This window comes from Gorilla gorilla, chromosome 12 (genome assembly GCF_029281585.2).
Source record: "Gorilla gorilla gorilla isolate KB3781 chromosome 12, NHGRI_mGorGor1-v2.1_pri, whole genome shotgun sequence".
In the NCBI taxonomy this organism is placed as follows: domain Eukaryota; kingdom Metazoa; phylum Chordata; class Mammalia; order Primates; family Hominidae; genus Gorilla; species Gorilla gorilla.
Window position 1 is genome coordinate 70,730,897 of NC_073236.2, and position 20,745 is coordinate 70,751,641.

Consider the following 20,745-nt stretch of genomic DNA (forward strand, 5'->3'; position numbering starts at 1 on the left):
TAGAGGACCATATTCTGTTTCTGCACTAACACCACCACCACCATGACCACTGCTATCATCATCATCATCATCATCTCCACCTCCACCACCATCACCATATCACCATCACCATCATCACTACCACCACCATCACTATCATCACTACTACCATTATCATCATCACTATCACCACCACCACCATCACCATTATTCTTATCACCATCATCATCTTCATCACAACTATCAACATTGCCATAATCACCACTATCACTGTCACCATCACCACTACCATCACCATCATCTTTATCATCACGTCCACCTCCACCACCATAACCATCACCATCACCATCTATCGTCTCAGCACTCATGTGCCAAATGGTTAATTAAAGGTTTTAATCTTTACAACACTTTTGTGAGGCAGACATTTTAATGCCTATTTTATTAACAATACTGAAGTTCGGAGAGGCTAAATAATTTGCCCAAGGTCACAATGCTTGCTGAAGCGTTGAGCTGATATTTGAAGCTGCAGACGCCTGATTCCGAAGGTGGCCTTCTTAAGCCCTGTGTTAAGCATTCCCATGAGGCACATTTCATGTAGGGAGACTTATGAGAAAGGAAGCAAAGGAGTGTCCTGGCTAGTAAACATCATGGCTTAAATGTATATGTACACACAGCAGGACTTGGCAACACTGAAGGGCAAAACATGGCCTCTCAGTGACCTTTGCTCTTCTGCCTTCATATTGTGTGTGGTTTCTTCTGCCACCATCTAAAATAAGAGCTCTGCCTGTAGCCCAGCTCCAAGGTGTGTGCTGCCTCAGCTATATCCTCATCATAAGGCCATAAGCATGAGCCATCATTATGGGGCAGCTTTTCTTGTCTTCCTGTTCAGTCTTATGACTCACTGAAGGAGGGACCTGAATCAGAATCACCTGGGAAGCTTTTCCAAAATACACGTCTGCCTCAGGCCTCTGAAGTTGTGATCTGGCCGTTGGTTGAGAACCTCAGTTTAGCATATTCATTCCCAAGGTCTACAATTTCCACTGGAGCTTTTATCATGGAAGCCTCCCAATTTCTTCCTTCAGGCAAATGCCCGGATGTGGTTCTTGGATGCTAGGAATCAACATCAATGGCATACCCTGCTCTGCCCTGCCTTCTTTTAGTCAGGAGTTCTCAACCAAGGTGGTACCAACCTTAGAAATAAGTATAGAGGCTGTTATTTATTGGTCATCACAATGACCAGAAAGGCTAATGGTATTTAGAAAGCAAGGATGAGGAATGCTAAAGCATCCCACAGTCCATCACAATGAAACACCGTCCCATCAAAAATGCTAACAGCACCCTCATTGAGAAGCACTAGTAGGAGCCCAGATACTCTTGATTCAAACTCAGAATCAGCCCCTGCAGTGTACAGGCATCCTCTGAGCTCTGCTGCTGCAGTGGTCTGTGTTCCACGGGCTGCTGTCTTTCCCCAGCCTTTCAAATTCCCTCGTATTCCATAAACTATGGAAAAAGAGAGTTTTATCTTTCAAATATATTCATGTAATACTTAGGTGGCAGGAGAGCATGTCTAATCTCCATTTCTACTTTCCATTTAATCTAATTTAATCCCCCGCCCACCTCACTGAATATTTCATCTAAAGTATGCGGAGAATGGGGAAGGGAGGAAAAGAGAAGGAGCTATCATTGCCTCTTGGGCATATTTGAAACATCACGTCTGACAGTAATTCTAGGTTGACGAATGCTGTATATCCAAGACTTGGCTCAAAACTGACCTTTCTCCAGAAGTCTTATCTCTTTATTCTCTCTCAATGGCTACTTCTTTCTTGCTTATTCAAGCCAAAGCAAGCTATAATTATACGTTTTCAGTAGAAGCTTTTATTGTCCACCCATATCTGGCTTTCCCTTCCATCTAGGCACATGGAGGATTATTCTTCAAGTCTTTTTCCATAAAGTGAGGCTATCTGACCAGTTCTGACCAATAGGCTGTGAGTAGAAGGACGCACGTCACTTCTGGCTGGAGCATTTCATGGCCAGCGAGACATCATCTAGCATTCTCTTCCCTCGCAGCCTTGATGGTGGCAGGAGGTATCAGGAAGGAGTCTCCACCAGCCTGGCTCCCAGAACCATCACCATAAGAAGAGCCCCGCTGACTCCTATCAGACATGTAGTATATGCAGAGAATAAAACTTTTGTTGTTTTGTGTAACTGAGATTCGGGGGTTATTTGTTATCACAGCATAACCTGACCTACCTTGATTGATTCAATGTTCTTTTGCATATTTAGATTCTTTTTAACTTTGTGCATAGATTATGAGTCAGAGGGGCTTGGGTTTGAGGCTTAGTTTCACCATTCAGAGTGACCTTGGGTAACCTCTCTAAACCTCGGTCTCCTCATGTGTGAAATGGTAATGATGACTGTACAGACCTTATGGGGGTTGTAAACACTAAACAGGGTCATACAGGCAAAGTGTTTACTATAGTGTCTGGCAGGTAGCAAGGGTTCAGTAAATGTTACTTCTTATTTCTTACTGATCTAAAATTGACTTTACTTGGCCCCTTTCCCAAATCCTCATTGAAGCCTTTAGCTTTGGCTGCCTAGAGTCCTTCTAACACTTTTCTCCATAAAAACCTGACAGCCTGGGACTTCTTCCTGTTTATTTTGCATTCCTTTTACCTCCCATAGCAGGACATTGCTTGCAATAGGCATTGTTTCATCCACGCCTGTATTGGAGTACACACTTGTGATCAAAACTGAGTATGTCATCTATGCCAAATGAATGGAAGAATCTGCTGAGTCAAATTGGAGAAATCTAATTACTTTTTCAGTATGAACCTGACGTGTCTGAAAAACATGTCAACAAATGTTCAAATATTCTCTTTGTCTTTTACTGCAGAGTAATCAGTGGGAGAGGCAAGATCCAGTCTCTTGGCCGCATACCAAACATAGACACACGTTCTAAATTAGCATAGAGCAAATCCCATTTGCATTTATGTGACAGCCAAGTCTCCCTAATTGATCCCAGAATTTGTTTCTGGACCACTAGGAATCCTTTAGCATTTGGACATAATTACAAGTTATCTTGGGACAGGTGCCTTCCTCCAACACTCCTTGACACTGAGTTTAACCAGGTCTCCACAGCTAAATAAAGTAGAGGTAGTTACTTGGCTGACCCAGACAGAAACACAAAACAAAACAAAACAGTTTTGCCTTATTTATTTTTATTTTTGACCCATATGCCAAACCATCCAATTTGCAGGCAGTTCTACCAACTCTTGCCTGGCCTCAAAGGCCTTCTCCAAATGTGGAACTTAATTGGAGGAGCATTTAAAACCAAGCATTAAGTCCACCTCAATACAAAAATAATAATAATAAATTCCTGGCCCCTGATAACTATTTTTCTGATGCCCTTTAAAATTATTATTGTAAAAGATAGTGTGGCAATTCCTCAAAGACCTAAAGACAGAAATACCATTCGACCCACCAATCCCATTACTGAGAATATACCCAAAGGAATATAAATTGTTCTATTATAAAGACACATGCATGCATATGTTCACTGCAGCACTATTCACATAGCAAAGACATGAAATCAACCTAAATGCACATCAATGATAAATTAGACAAAGTAAATGTGGTATATATATACCATGGCATTTTATGTAGCTATAAAAAAGGAGATGATGTCCTTTGCAGGAACATGGGTAGAGCTGGAGGCCGTTATCCTTAGAAAACTAATGCACAAACAGAAAACCAAATACCGCATGTTCTTACTTGTAAGTGGGTGCTAAACAGTGGGAACACATGGACACATAGAGGGGAACAACAGACACTGGGGCCTGTCGGAGGGTGGAAGGTGACAGGAGGGAGAGGATCAGGAAAAATAACTAATGGGTACTAGGCTTAATACCTCGGTGATGAAATAATCTGTACAACAAAACTCCATGACACATTCTTATGTAATTTCTTTTTTTTAACATCTTTTATTTTAAGTTCAGGGGTACATATGCAGGATGTGCAGGTTTGTATGTACCCCTGAACTTAAAAGTTGAAAAAAAGAAATTAGAGTATGAAATGAGAAAAGAGGAGATAAAATTGTTATTTGCAGGTTATATAATTATATATCCAGAAAACCCAAGAGAATCAACTAGGAAATTATTTGAAACAGTAAAATAATTCACAACAAAATCAACACAGATACTTGTACTCTTTATATGTCTAAGAGCAAACAAGTTAAAATGGAAGAAAATTTCCCATTACAATATAACCAAAATGATCAAATACTTAGGAATGAAATTAACAATAAATATACAAGACTTATATGAATTAAAATCCAAAAATATAAAAAATATCTGATTGTAGCACCTTCAAGGTGCCTTCTATTGAACTCTTTGCTTTCCTTATTCAGAGCCAGTTTTGCAGACACTAAGCCATCTTCCAATGTATTTCTGAAAATAAGCTACATCTGTGTGTTTTAGCATATTTACAGACTTCAGTTTCCCTTTTCTATCAGATTCAGTCTGAACAAATTATGAATTTATCATAATAAAATGTCCTGAACACACCTTAAAGTCTGACTCATCAATTAACCCCCTAGATCTCTGGAGCATTTCTCTGGGTTGCAGGGGGTTGGAGTTCCTGATACTTTCCATCAACTACAGCTGATTTAACAGCAGAGCAGGAGCTCCTCAATTAAGTAACTTTAATCACCTTATGCACCATGATTTACTGAAACTCTGATGCGGGGATTTTGAATTCCTGGAATCTACCCAGTTCCTCTAGTTGTATTGCCATGTGCTTCTCATTATGGCGCAACTCTACAGGGAAGATGAGTGGAAAGAGCTGGTCTGGGAGTCAAGGGCAGACACTGTCCTAGCTCTGTTGTGATCTAATCCTAGGTCCTTGGGCAAGTCACTTAACCCAGTGGACTGAACAAAGGTTTTCTTATCTTCAAATTAGGGACAGTCATGCTTCGCCCTACCTACCAAACAAGGTTGTCTTTGGGACCCTTGCGAGAGAGCATGAGTCTGCAAGACTCACACAAGTTCCCAATCCAGTATTTCTTTGTAAGTTAGTAGTTGGGAACTCAGAAGATATTTTCCCAGAAAAAAGCCAGTACTATACCTGATGGGGAAATTTCCAGCCTAATGCTACAAAAATCTGTCTGATGATCCTGTCCCTGGAGTACAACACATAACAGTGGTCCTGCAAATCAGCACCAGCAGGGCATCATCCAGGTGTGGGTGCTGCGGTTGGAACTCTGGGGGAGTGGCAACATGGAATCACTTTGTACAGTGGAAGAAAAAGAAAATTGGTGCCGAACAGAAGGGAAATGGCAGGGGGAGTCGGAGGTCTTACGGGGAAGGAGCACATGGTGAGCCTGTGGGGGGCCTTTAGATGTATAAGGATTTATTAGGTGCAGAAAATGAATGACAGGCTGTGGCTTTGGAAAGTCCTATAAATAACGCTGCTCAGCGTTTACTCCTGCCCTCCAGCCCACCATCTCCACTCCTCCTGCTCTCTTTCCCACATTCTATTTTTGAAGTCTTCAGGGCACACATAACATAGCCAGCCACTTGAGATTCATGATACAGAATCCACTTTCTCCATTCAAGTGACTAATAGCTCCATGTAAAATAGGCCAATATGTAATACATAAACATATACGTAATAAGAGAGGGTGGGGGGGGTGGTGCTGTGAGAGAGGGAAGGTAGTTATGTCTGTGGGTTGGTCAAATGGGTGCATTCATCTTGGAAGATCCCCTGGAAGACTTAAAAGAGGCTAGCTGTTTCTTTGCTTTTTGTTGAACAGAGCCTTCCAAATCTAACTTTTCAAATCCCCGATTGAATTCCCAGCAATCTATTTTTCCTGACTATAACCAGAAAAGCATGTTTAAGTGAACATGAAATTCCATCAGTATAAAGCCTTGTGCAGCCCAGTCCACCAGCCCAGTCGCCAAAGCCACTAATAATGCCCTATTGTGTTACTGTGGTATTTTCTAGGTTATCATTATGAAGTCTTTGCTCCTGGTTGAGAAAACATGACGTTCCATTAAATGTATAATCTGGGTTCCCTCCAGGCCAGAGATGCAGCTTGCTTAAAGCTGAAATGAGCTGAGATTTAATGTCATGGAAAAGAGAACCAGTTGCAGGGGAAAAGGGAGTTGCAGGGATTGGGAGAAGAATGGTGGATTCAGTCCCCTATGATCCCTCGGTTTCAGACTGTAGACAGTGTCTTGCCAGCCAAAGGATCTAAGAAGCCCAAGGAAAAAATGAGTCAGCATTTTTTCACTTTCCACTCTGGCTGTGGTTGGGTGCTGGACAGCACTGTGTGAGGAGGTTCTCTCTAGGACAGAAGATCATGTCTTTAGCGACCACCCAGGGGTCTGTTTGCCATCACTGCCTTTTGGCCCATCCCCTAGCTCTGGACTCATCAATCTCATAAATTAGCCTGGATCGAGATGGTAAGCTTGTGGAGTGTGCAATACCGCACCAAGTTCTAGCAAGTTTTTCATTCAGCACAAAAATACCCTTCTCTTCCAGCAACAGAACAGCTAAAGGATGTCAGAGGCATCCACCTGAATGTCTGTAAAGGTCTCCCCACCATTTCTTTTCCTGGAGCATTTTTGGGTCCCCAGTGTGCTTCAAAGAATCCTATGATGCACTCAGACATTTACTCCAGGATTAAATATAAAAGCAGCAGCATCCTTTACAACAGCAAGGGGCTTGGAAGTGAGCACACTGGTTAGAGACCCACTTGACATGATTTTTAAAACAAATTCAAAATAACTTATTTTTGTTGAATATAAAAGTAATGTATGTTCAGTACAGAAAAATTAAGAAAAACATGTAAACAAAATTTAAAATTCTACCTGCTAGAGACAAATAGTAGTACCATATTGGTAAATAGAGACATACACATGTGTGTGTTTAACTTTTTAAACAGGTGGAATCATAACGCAGATGACGTTTGGTAATTGCATTTTCATCTAAAAGTGTATAGTATATTAAGAATTACGTATTTCTCCTAAAATAGCTTACAAGCTTGTATAACATGCAATGCAGGTTCAATACTATGCATATATCATACCTTAGTAAATCCGCTGCTGTTAGACACATGTAATCCTCAGCTTTTTATTATAAACAGCACCTCCATAAACATACATGTAGGTACTTCTTTGTGACTATTTGGATTTTTTTTTCTTTAGGACATGAAATTGCTCGATGGAAAGGAACACCCCTCATTTTTTAAAAGCATTTTATATGTGTCGCCAAATTATCTTCTTGTCTGCACTATCTGGTATGGTAGCCACATGTGGCTATTAAAGTTCAAATTAGTTAAACTTATATAAAATTAAAAATTCACTTCCTCAATCGCACTAACTACATTTCAAGTGCTCGAGTCACATATGGCTAGTAGCTACTGTATTGAACTGCACAGATATAGAACTTTTCTACCGACCTAGAGAGTTCTACTGGACAGCGCAAGTCTAGAAAGACTGCACCAATTTACATTTTCCCTAGTAAGAAATGACAGTGCCTACCTCCCATAAATTGGCCAATATTGAATATTGTAATTTTTAAAAAAGTTTTTGCCAACCTAACAAAAATTATATTGTTTGATTTTTTCATTTCTTTGATTAATAACGACCTTTTTGGTTCATTTATTGACTCATATTTTTTTCTCTTGTGAATTATGCACTTAGGCTATTTCCTATTGGGATTTTGCTTTTACTGCTTTTTATATATGAAAATCAATCTTAAGAGAGTGATTTATGTGGCAATAGTTATTGTAACTTCTTATGTTTTTTCATGGCTTATTTTTCACTTATAGAAGTGTAAAATTTTAATATATTCAAATCTCTATTTTCCTTTATGGTTTCTTCCTTGTCATGTTTTAAAAGCTCTAAACCTAAGATTACAGTAATATTCATCTAAATTATCTTCTAGTTCTTTGATCATTTCATTCTAAATATTTAGATTTTCAACCTTTCTGAAATTTATTTATGTGTATGGTTTGTAAAGTATAAATCTAACCTTTTTCATTCTCCATGTTATCAATCACTTGTCCAGGAACCATTTTTTTAAAAAATTAATGAATCATTATATACTGATTGGAAATTCCACTAAATGTTTACATGTGTTTGGATCTACATGTACTTGTCTTTTTAGATTTTCTACTCTATCCACCTATTCTTTGGCCTTTACCATCCTGTTTTTATTAATTTACATTATAATACCTTTTAATATTTGGAGAGAGAATATGGCTTCATTATTCTTTTCCAAAAATGTTTCAGCTCTTTTTACCTGTTTTTTTTTTTTTTGCTAAGATAAGCCTAGAATCATTTTGTTAAATTCTTATCATCAAAACAAACTCTTTCAGAACTTTGACTGAAAAGTTGAATTCAATTTCTAAATTAATTTGGGGAAAACTGGTTATCTCTACAGTATCCATATCTCTATAGTATCTCTACAGTCATCCATTCAGAGACATGGTGATTCTGTCCCCCCTTTTTTTTTTTTTTAGATTTTCCTGAATATCATTCTGAATCGGCTTTTTAAAAAAGCACGGAGGAGGAGCACCTCCGACTGTTTTCATGCACTGTCTCTGAGTCTGTGAGCTGATGCTTCCAGCCACTAGAAGTAACAAAAGAAATTCCATTCCTTAGCACTGGAGCATATTTTCAGTATCCACCTTCTCATAAATCTGCAGAAAAGAAATCTCACTTTTCATCCAAAGAATCTGGAGTTCAAAACAGCCTTTACGGAAAAATCAAACTCCAGGGGCAACTGCAAAGCACATTTGGTGTCTAGCTAGCCAGCTTATTTTGCAGGACTCTTTTTCCAACTCCTAAATACTTTCCAGTCTGTGAAATCCATCTCCCCACCACTGTAACAGCAAAGCGCCTCTCCTGGCACTGGAGAGCTCACTCAGTTTTAATGAGCACGGATCTTCTGTGAGGGGCTTTTTATCGTTGAAGCTGGTTTTCAGCAGATAGCATGAAGCTTCCTTGGGTGACTGTGGCTTGGCAAACTTATGCGGATTTGGGAAGTGCTTCATTGGTCAGAATTCAGCTCTCCCTTGAGCAAATCCTAAACCCTAACCACTTTTTGCAAGGAAACCAGGGCTCCTGCACCTCCCTGGTAGCCCACCAGTCAAATGGCCAAGAGCTTGAATTCACCTACATCTGGGGTACTCAAGTCGAAGGGGAGGGACATTTGGCAATGTCTGGAGGCATTTTTAGTTGTCACCACTAATAAGGAAGGAGTGGGGGGCGGGGGATGTTACTGGCATCCAGTGGGCAGAGGCCAAAGATGCTGCTAAACATCCTACAACGCGCAGGACAGCCCCCACCACAAAGAATTACCAGGTTTCAATCTCAGAAGTGCCAAGGTTAAGAAACCCTGCCTTTCATTCTCACTCAGTGCCCGGTGAGAAGTATGCATTACATGATTAGGAGCAAAGATAACGCCTTCCGTGGGACAGCGTTTCAAAACAAAACAAAAAAACAAAAACAAAAACAAAATGCGACGATTGGCTTTAAAATGCCCAAGCCTCTAACTTTAGGAGTGCCTGTGCCTGCAAGTTCTGTCTTTGGTAAGCAAGCCTTTCCCACCAACACGGGAGGGAGTCACAGAAACTCAGCAAGACAATAGCATCCTCCAAGCCCCTTGCATGCTCCTGGGACACAGAAAGCAAGACAGAAAAGAAGTCTGTCCCCTTCCGAGCAAGCGGCGTCGCCTCGGCTGCGGGCTCTGGAGCCGAGGCTGGGAGGAGCGCGCCCCAACAAAGGCGCAGCACTCCGCCGCCGCCTGCCGCGCTGTCCCTCTGTGCCCCTGGAGATGCGCTCCTGTCCCCAGGCGACCCTGCCAACGAGCCCGGCCCGGGGCGAAAGCGTTTTCTCCCGCTTAGCCTGGGGTGGGGGGGACAACTCGCGGCACTTACTTGTCCAAAATGAAGTACAGGTCAAATCCGCCGTAGCAGGCTGGACCCCCATCCTCCCTGCGTCCCCCTTGCCCGGCGCAGATGAGCACCAGAGTGGCCAAAGAGAGCCACTGGAAGCCGATGCCGAGGGCTCTCCGCTCCGCCGTGGCCATGGCCCGCAGCCCGGGGAGAGCAGGGTCCGCTCCTTCCCACGCTCCGCGAACTCGCCACGACCCTCAGGGACGCGCCATCCGCGGGCCCCTCCTCGCGGGTCCTTTATTCCCCCTTGCTCCCTCGCAACTCCCCGGAAGCAATTGTCTGGAGGAGTTCAAGGTTTTCCCTCTGGTTTCCGCTCCGATGCTGTTTCTGGGTTTCGGGTTTCAAGGATCCCAATCCTGTCCTCCGCTTCTTTTAAAGGGGAGGGCTGCCTCGGTCCGGGGCCGCCGGGCAGCTCCCGAGGCCGCGCCGAGCTTTTGCAATGGAAGGAGTTCCGTCCCGACGGTTCTTTGTCCCAGATTTTAAATATGATGGGGTGGGTTTTCAAATTGTTCTTGGTTGGGGGAGTGCTTTGCCTTCTCTCCTTCCTCTCTGCCCCCCTTTCGCGTTCTTACGGGGAAGAAAGTTCAAAGGCTGCCACCTTGTGGACAAAGGCGGCGAAAGCACGCGTGGGACCCGCGGGAGTGCGTCGGGGGCGGGGGCGCTTCCAGGCTTCGCGTATAAATTTCCTTGTCCTTACAATTCTCATGTGAGCTGTGCGTGTTTTCTTACTCCTTCCTTCTTCCCACGCACTTTCCCTTTCTTTTTCCGTGACCGCCTCTCCATTCTCTGTAGTCCTTCTATCCCTTCTTTTCCTTCTCTATCCTGCATCTTTTGATAAGGTCACTAAACATTGGATGAGAACTTGTTTCCTCCAAGCACGGTGACTCCGGCTCCCCAGGCTAGGACCTTTGCAAACAAGCCATTGTGCAGATGAAGTAGGGGAAAAACGGGACCTTTGTGGTCTGAGTCATCAGAGTGACCTTACATGGTCTTAGTCTGGACCATAAAAGAGACCGTTGGGGTCCGGTCTGAAACCATCACAAACAGCCCACAGAGTGTGGTACTTAGGGCTGCTCCCGGCATGGAACAGCTGAGCCTTCTAGATGGCCACCATCTCCATCTTTTAGAGATTCTATGATAATAGTTCTTCTTTTCAGCCTGTGAACTTTGACATTTTCTCTCTATCTTTGATTTAGGATGGAGGAAGTAAACAGCTTACAAGAGTAGAGACGCTCCAAGCAGTTTGGAATTGGCAGCGAAGTTCTGTGCTAGCCTCTCTAAATTGGAGAATCAGCCTCTGAGCCCCAGTTCCGAGTGGTACCCCAGTTCTAGCTTCCTATTGTCTTCCACTCTGGGAGCCCTCAGTGCCTACGCATGTACTGTTTTCCCAGGATTCTTCCTCCAGGCACACATATTCCCCTCCACTTGTGTGCCTCCCAGACCCTTATACCCCAATGTGACAGTCCATGGTGGTTTCCCCCAACATGTGTACCATGGAATCCTAGTGTCTTGGAATGCTCCACTAACCAATAATCATGTCAAATCAGCCTTGAAGATTTGTCATGCGTAGCACTGACCTGTCTCCAAAATGAACCCAGTGTTTCTCACCTCCTGGAATTCACACCCCTTCCACCTTGGGTGAGACTGACCTGTGAGTAATTAAGAAGATGGTGTGTGGCTTCTGAGGATAGGCCACAAGAGATGTTGTGGTTTTTCCCTTCTCTCTTGGATCACTCACTGTAGGAGAGCCCACTGCCATGTCGTGAGAACACGCAAGCAGCCCCAGGGAGGGGGTCCGTGTGGTAAGGAACTGAGACCCCTGCTGGCAGCCAACACCACCTTGCCAACGTTGTGAGTGACCCATCTTGGACATAGGTTCCTGAGCTCCTGTGAAGCCTTCAGCTGACTGCAGCCCTGTCTGACATCTTGACTGCAACCTCATGAGAGACCCCAAACAAGAACTACCCAGCTAAGCCATTCCCTGATTCCTGATCCACAGAAATAAGCGAATTTTTATTAGTGTTTTAAGTCTCTAAGTTTGGGGGCAATTTTAAATATAATAAAAGATAACTAATATATGCCTGGTATCAAAGCCTTGAGAATTTCTGTAGGAAAAAAATTGCTGAACTGTGTTTCCCAGACTTACTTGACCATGAAACTGTTGTTTCATAGATAACATGTATTAAACCCATACTTTGGGAATTATTGCTCTCAGGAAAAAAATAATTGGAGGGAGATTAAAATACCCTAACCATCCAAGTCTTCCTCTTCCATGTCTTCTTTCTCCTCAAAGGATTGAAAACCCATGCTGACCCCACTGCAGCTCGATGACTTGAAAGACAGTGAGGAAATCTATAGAAATCAGATGGGTAAGGGAAAGCAGAAACACTGGTGGGAGCTGGTAAGAGAAGAAAAGGGATATGACAATGTGATGGAGAGAGTGTTTATGGGATTGGCAAGGAATAGGAAAGGGCTTGAATGTGGAAAGCGGGTGGAGGGGTGAGAGGAATCAGGGAAGCATTAAGAATATCTTCTCTCACCGTCATGCCCCCAGGGCCGTCTCAAGTTGTTAAGAGTTTAGGTGACAGAAGAATGTGTTGAGAGCTTTACAGGCAAAATAGTTTAGGAAATTACCCCGGAAGGAAGCAGGGGGTGTCCTGATAGAGCTCTTCAAAGTTACAGACACCATTATCCAAGATAGATGAGGGCATAGTTCTTCCAGGGGTGGGAGGAGAGAGGATATTCCGTGGGAAACAAGGTTATGGGGAAGGGGAGAAAGAGCAAGAGGCACCTCTGGACAAAGATGGTATTTTCCAGGGCAGACAGGCAGTGAGAGGAATTCAGATATTTGAGTGTCCCAGTGCCTCTGCCTCTCTTCCAGGATTCTAGAAAGAAGTCCATCTCTAGATCTTAAAATGCCTCTACCCTGCTCTCCCTCCAGCCTGAGGAAATACATTCCAGGCTGCCTCTTCTACCTAGAGGGCTTTGTGCCAGCCTCACTCACTGTAGGGAGGTGTTCTCCAAACATTCTTGAGAAGTGAGCTTGAAGTTGAGCTGCAGAGATATGGTTATTCGCAGGGAGGGTTTAAATACGACAAAGATGTCCATAGTCTATAACAGTGGTAAATGAAGCCTCTTCTGTGATCCCAGCATGTTCGCTCAGTGGGGGATGTTGTCAGGTGTTAAAAATTGGCAACAACTTTTGCCTTTGTTTGTTAGGCTGTAGTGGACTCATAATTAGTGCTTGTAGAGAAATGGGAGAGGTGGGTCAGTCACTGCAGGCTAGAAGGCGGCTTGGGGAGAGTCTTGGTGGGTTCCTGCTAGCATTTTCCAGAATGATTTTACAACTTAGAGACATATAAATGTCAAGATCTTCCTACCCAAATGTTACCATCCTCTTGAGGTAATTCTCAGTGTTCTGACTTGATTGGGAGTGTCCTGGTTCCTAATGCCTTCCAAGGCCTCCAATGTTCTGGAAGAGGTTGATCAGCCTTTTCAAGGCCTATGGAGATAGATACATGAGGTTTGGAAGGGACTCTTCTGCTTCTTTAATTCAAGGCAGTGGAAGAACGATATACATGGTGATGTTCAGACTGTGAATGGATATTTCTGGAGTTGGAGAAGTACAGGAGAAAATTAACCATGCAAGTGGGAGCATTTGAATGGTAACCTGGAAGCCTAGGCAGGGAAGAGTTTCTTGCAGGAAGAAGTAGTCAACAGAGCCATATGCTGTGGAAGTCAGGAGGATAAGCCCTAAGAAAACTCCAGTGATTTGGCACAAGTGTCACTGTGACACAAAGGAGCATTCCAGTAAAGTAATGCGAACAATGTTAGACTGTGCTGGGTTACCAGGAAGCAGAAAACTCTCTTTCAAGAAGATAAGGGGATAAGGGGTAACTTGTAAATGTTCAAATGTTTTATTTGCCACAAGGAAGAATCCCAAGATATTCAAAGGTACCAGGAATTTCAAGGTCCCTGCCTTCCAAAAGATTGGAGAGTTTGTCTGACTAGACTGATTGTCTCAAGGCTTTAGTCCTGCACTCTGATCACTGTTCTACCTGAATTTACTAGGCTTCCTTCCTTGAGACAGTAATTATTAAATATGCCCTGCCTATCTACAATATCAGCCTCTTAGTAACTCGTTCTCTCTTACTTGCCCTCTACTTTCAAACACATGTGACCGAGCCCTTTTCCCCGGTTGTCAAACACAAAGTTTACTGTCCTAATAATCTATCAAGAACTCACTGGGCACTAAGTGCCATTTGTCTGCATTCTTAACATTTTAGAAAAGGTTCCAGGTAACCCAGACTACCCCAAAAAAATTTGAGTAAAAAACAATTTTTTTTCCCTGGAGAAGAAATATTTGCCACAATATGGAAAAATCTGATACTCTCCATAAAGTTTTATGTCAGTCTGGTAGGTCCAGTGTTTTCCAGGATCTTGGAGGATCCTCTAGTCTCTGGGACCACCATAGGCAAAAAGTGAAGTGAGTGTTCCCAGAAGCAATTAATCATCTGGAACAACAAAGTGTCTTAAGAATCTGAATCAGCTGAGTATTGACTTTTGGTGATAGGGAAAGCAAAGATACAGTAATAAAATTAAGCCCAGGGGCAGAACCATAGGCTAGAGCAAGATGTCCTGATGGTATGTTATAGGTCAAGCCAGCCACAACTTCAGCCTAGAAACAGTCGAAACCTCTTTGAACTCAGCATCCCATTGATACCCTATCCAAAGCCCAACCAAGTCAACCTTAAAAATAAATTCAGTTCAATAAGTCCCTTGATTCATTTAAGGACACTCCAAAACCCATCCCAAAGCCCTGCTAACACCTACTCCAATGCAGTGATGAAACCCATTCAACACAGGCCCAATCAAACTCCAACCAATTCAGAGCCCTGCAAAAAATCAGCCTATTTCCTATATCATTGTCAGCCCAGAGGCAGATCCTGTTTAGTCTGGTTTGCATCCCAGCTCAGCTAAGGCCACACAACATCCCTGTGCATCTTAAGTCACAGCCAAGCCTCTGAAGAGCACATTCTTACCAAGGATCCAGTCAAGAGTAATCCATAGTTTATAACAACTTACCCTAAAACGTCCATTTCAGATGCTCAAAAGGACCCAAAGACTTGCTGAACAAAAAGTTCATTTCATTTAGACAAGAGACCAGGCCAATCCAACTCAGAACTCAGATGACAGTGGAAATGGACCAGTACAGTCCAGGGTCCTGACAAGCCCAGAGAGTACAAATGCCCAATGGAAGCCTGTATTAAGCAAGTCAAGGCCAACACAGATCTAGACACAAGACCAATTCAGCCCAATCCTGTCCAATTCTGCTCAATTCTGACATAATTAAACATATTTAAGACCAGGGTCTTACTTGGAGACACCAGATCAATTTACAACTGAAGATGCCAGGAAAAATCTACCCAACCCATCAAGCCTAACACTCCTTTGATCATTTTGCTAATGGCCACCATCCAAGTCCCAAGCCAGAGGGACTAGTGGTTCTCAAAATGCGTGAGTATGTGTGTGTTGTGGTTGATGTGGGGAATGGGTACTGTGAAGGTGGGGACAAAGAGATTTGCTCACTCTGAAATAACCAGTGGAGCTTTATCAAGGTACCTTCATCTGAAGAATATCAATAATGAATATGGGGTTTGAGGAACACATATACTTTTAAATAGTCTTAAAGTGACCCATTTTGTTTCCTTCTTGCTTCAGACCCTCTTCCTCCTGATGCGATCTTTTGAAATAAGTAGAATGAATGATAATTCCCATATACTGTTTGAGGCCTAGGCAGGACAACACACTGACTAATGCTGTAACCTCATGTCAGGCTATTTGGGGCAAAGCACAAGTCCACCAGTTTTAACTGGGTGACTGTGCAAGGTACTTGACCTGTCCATACCACAACTTCCTTTCTGCAAGATGGGGATAATAATATTATGTACCTCATTGAGTTGTTATGCAGTTTCCATGAGATAATGTATGTTATGTGTGGCCCTCAGGAAGCATGCAGTCAATGCTGGCTTTTATTGTTATTGGAGGGTTCTGGGAAATTGCTCATGAATTCCTTCTTGATATGAGAAAAAATTTTAGAACAGCCACATTCAGAGTGGCTCACCAGTGAACCAAAGCTATTTCTCTGCTGTGGACATTCACATTATCAACTTTGAAAAATGCGAAGATAAATATTCTAGCTCACCCAGGAACTACTGGGAGTTGTTGGTTTCCTAGGATGCATGCAGAAAACAAAGAGAAAACATGCTTTGGGGATATCAATTATCTATTGGCAGCACTGCTGTTTCTGCTAGCCAAAAATGCTGGATAGCTAAGCTTTAGTGGAATGTCTTGAGTACATTGGAATAACCCATGATGCTTCTTTCTGATATTGGGTGTTGAGACCTAGGGATTCATAGGAAAGAGCCATTATTATTCCTTCTCATTAACTCATTCATTCATTTGAAAATAGTTTTTGGATATCTATTATTATATGGCAGGCCTTGTGTTTGAAGATAAAAAAAAAATATAACCTGGACCTTAACAGAGTTTAGTTAGGAGACAAAACACATAAAACAGGTGTTGGTACAATAACGTGGTTTAGTCTGTCTTTTAGAGGAAGCTCAGCATGTTCCAATCACTGCACTGTGCCAATCTCAAGTAGTTCTGACATAGTGGACTCCTTAGTGAGGCACTGTTGGATCACAACTCGTGAGGGCAACTCGTGCCAGAAGATGAATGAATTAAAACATGACAAATGTCTCTTCCTACTAGTAATGAGACATTCTTTCACTAAGAATATTCAAAAGTGATCAGGGAGGAGCCTGTGGCAATGAGACCAAGATCTGGGCTAATTAAGCCACTTCCAGTCTGAGTGAAAGGGATCTCTAGGGTGCTTACTCTTATTCAGAATCCATCATGGCTTACCAGGGCACAGAAGGGCTTGGGGCAGAATTGTAGCTAGTGACAAGGTGTGCATTTACCTGATGGGTTTGCCTCTGAGCAGTGACACCTTAGGGAAGTGCTTGGGAGCACTCAGACCTGGGTTAGATTTCTGGCACAGGTTTTCAGGCTGAAATGAATATGTCCAAGATGGGGGTCTAAGAAGTAGGCTTATCCTGGAACCTCATATGTAAAAGCATTTGTTCCTTCTGTGGCCAAAGTAACAGTGGGGAGATCATATACCATTCTTATAAGAGAGTCTCTGTGTCCCTGAGATAGGGGTTTATTCATGAAGCTAGGGCAGACTCTTCTCAAAATAGGGAGAGCTGAAGGCATGAATGGTGTTGCTACCACAGGTCTTGTTTTCCTCTTCATTATATTTTTCATCAAGTGTTGAAGACTCACCTGCTATGCAATCTTAATTGTAGTCATAAATGTAGGTACTTAAATTGTGAGCTTAATCCAAAGAAATAGGGGGTCAATTAATTAACAGATAAAGAAGACCAAGGGACTTTATAGCATAGGGGAATTACTATCTTGGCTTGAAATAGAGGAAAAAACTCAATGAAATTATTACAAATCCAAGGACCAATAAGGAGGAAGTAAAGGTCCAGCCCTAGAATACTGTCCTCTAAAAATCGAATTTGCTCAGAGGCAGAGGCAAAAACCTCAGGTGGTAGACAGGAAGGCTTTTTAATTTGCTGTCTGAACAGAAATTATAAAACAGAAGTATGGCGGGAGATTATTACAACCTTGGTAGGTAATGGTGTCAGCTTAAAGCACAGTGTTTAATCATATAGTCAATTCAGGAAGTGTGGAAAAGAGAAAAGGGAAAAAATCCAAATCCTATACATAGCAATATGCTATGCGTATGTAGTAGACATATTTGGAATATTTTTTCCACATTTTGATAGTTACCCATAAATCATGTTCTCCTAAGAAACAGTTAAAACAACTACACCCTCTAGTCTTCATTGCAGCTAGAATTCAGATTTATAAACTGCAATCCTACTATGCATCTTCAGTTGAATTACTTTATCCCTCTCTGAGATGTTTCTTTATATCTTTTATTATTATTATTATTATACTTTAAGTTTTAGGGTACATGTGCACAATGTGCAGGTTAGTTACATATGTATACATGTGCCATGCTGGTGCGCTGCACCCACTAACTCGTCATCTAGCATTAGGTATATCTCCCAGTGCCATCCCTTCCCCCTCCCCCTGCCCCACAACAGTCCCCAGAGTGTGATGTTCCCCTTCCTATGTCCATGTGTTCTCATTGTTCAATTCCCACCGATGAGTGAGAATATGTGGTGTTTGGTTTTTTGTTCTTGCGATAGTTTACTGAGAATGATGGTTTCCAATTTCATCCATGTCCCTACAAAGGACATGAACTCATCATTTTTTATGGCTGCTTAGTATTCCATGGTGTATATGTGCCACATTTTCTTAATCCAGTCTATCATTGTTGGACATTTGGGTTGGTTCCAAGTCTTTGCTATTGTGAATAATGCCACAATAAACATACGTGTGCATGTGTCTTTATAGCAGCATGATTTATAGTCCTTTGGGTATATACCCAGTAATGGGGTGGCTGGGTCAAATGGTATTTCTAGTTCTAGATCCCTGAGGAATCGCCACACTGACTTCCACAATGGTTGAACTAGTTTACAGTCCCACCAACAGTGTAAAAGTGTTCCTATTTCTCCACGTCCTCTCCAGCACCTGTTGTTTCCTGACTTTTGAATGATTGCCATTCTAACTGGTGTGAAATGGTGTCTCATTGTGGTTTTGATTTGCATTTCTCTGATGGCCAGTGATGGTGAGCATTTTTTCATGTGTTTTTTGGCTGCATAAATGTCTTCTTTTGAGAAATGTCTGTTCATGTCCTTCACCCACTTTTTGATGGGGTTGTTTGTTTTCTTCTTGTAAATTTATTTGAGTTCATTGTAGATTCTGGATATTAGCCCTTTGTCAGATGAGTAGGTTGCAAAAATTTTCTCCCATTTTATAGGTTGCCTGTTCACTCTGATGGTAGTTTCTTTTGCTGTGCAGAAGCTCTTTAGTTTAATGAGATCCCATTTGTCAATTTTGGCTTTTGTTGCCATTGCTTTTGTGTTTTAGACATGAAGTCCTTGCCCATGCCTATGTCCTGAATGGTAGTGCCTAGGTTTTCTTCTAGGGTTTTTATGGTTTTGGGTCTAACGTTTAAGTCTTTAATCCATCTTGAATTGATTTTTGTATAAGGTGTAAGGAAGGGATCCAGTTCCAGCTTTCTACATATGGCTAGCCAGTTTTCCCAGCACCATGTATTAAACAGGGAATCCTTTCCCCATTGCTTGTTTTTCTCAGGTTTGTCAAAGATCAGATAGTTGTAGATATGCAGCCTTATTTCTGAGGGCTCTGTTCTGTTCCATTGATCTATGTCTCTGTTTTGGTACTCTTTATATCTTTTCTCCAAAATTTTCAGTGTATTCTCCTTCACTCTTCACTGATACTTCTGCTTCATATTTAATTGCAAAATTATAATCCTGAAGATACTTATATGAATTTTATACACAGGAACAATGCCTAGGCTAAAGAGCTTTTGAAGTCATGAATGTATGAGTTGAAGCTATGAGTGTGCTTAAATACCACCTTGGGCTAAGTGAAGAAAGTAATAAGAAATGAGGGCAACGATGGAGCCCAGGGGAGCACCAACATCTTTACAGAGCTTGACATAGAAAGAGGAAACAAGAAGGGAAACAGGCATTTCTAGAAGAGAATAGTCATGAATATCAATTGGGGTAGGGAGGTCAAGAAGATAAGAACTTAAAGCTGTTCATTAGATTTGGCAGTTAGGAGTTCTTTAGTGATCTTCATGCAAGAAGCTTTGTGGAAATTTGGGAGAATAATTTATATTTCAGTGAGCAGAAAATTGTGTGAAGTATCAAGGTGAAGATGGTGGATGGAACACACCCATCTAAGTTTGCTCTCTCTCAGAATCTCACTAAAACCAAAGTATGGGAAGTAAACATCATCATCATCATCAACAACAACAATAACGAGTCCCACAAGGATGGGAAAAAGGAAGAGGGAACAATGTCAATACAAATCTAACAGCTGGAAAGTTGCATCTAACCTGACAATGGGAAAAGTGATGAACCCTCCTTATCTGTACTGCAGAATCACTGGTACTGAGGGATACATCATGGGGCTAAAATAAAGAAAGTAATTGAAGGCTCTTTAAAAAGCAGCTAGATCCCCAGATGCTCTCTGGGTAGTCAGTCTTCCTCAACCTCAGCAGAAGATTGGAATGTCGTTCTCTGATGAAAATAAAACAGAGGGTTTGGACTGGGGGATGCTAGGCATAGCTGAGGCCATCAGTTCTCTACTGAAAATAGGGGAGTTGTGGGAGTAGAGGAGTACTGAATGTACTGAATTCTGAAGGCTCAGACCTTCAGCTCTTTTCCCTCACTGATCTCCATGAGTGCTGGCAGCCAGACCATTACCTTCCAGGCAGGAATTTATTTTATTTTATTTTATTTTATTTTTTAAGATGGAGTCTCACTCTATTGCCCATGCTGGAGTGCAGTGGCACCGGCAGGAGAATGAAATGTTTTCTATTGGGAATTTGTCATCCCAAGAAAAAAAATCTAAACATACTAACATCAGGGCTTTTTCAATGACTGACTCAGCCCAGTCACTCTGCAAAGAAGCCTAAAGAAGACAAGCTCCACTCACAAACTTTGAGCTTCTAATCAGTTCCCACACTTAGACATGAACAGATGAACCATAATGACCACACATTCACAGAAAGGATGTGTAATGGTTTGGCTCTGTGTCCCCACCCAAATCTCACGTCCAATTTTAATCCCTAG

The 20,745-nt window shown here is 42.2% G+C and overlaps 1 protein-coding gene across 3 annotated transcripts in view; it reads right to left on the bottom strand.

The window, feature by feature from the left end:
• The window catches only part of ANTXR1 (ANTXR cell adhesion molecule 1), a 236,348-nt gene extending 225,538 nt beyond the window's left edge, over window positions 1–10,810 (bottom strand). Inside the window, exon 1 of one of the 3 annotated variants that reach the window (XR_010129955.1) lies at window positions 9,923–10,507. Coding sequence is in view for 2 of the 3 variants with exons in the window: in XM_031008064.3 (XP_030863924.3) it covers window positions 9,923–10,074 (152 nt within the window). In the remaining variant the exon portion in view is untranslated. Of the gene's footprint in view, window positions 1–9,922 lie in introns of all 3 variants that reach the window. The other 2 variants (XM_031008064.3, XM_055378912.2) reach the window with 2 other exon arrangements.
• Between the last annotated feature and the right edge of the window lie 9,935 nt (window positions 10,811–20,745).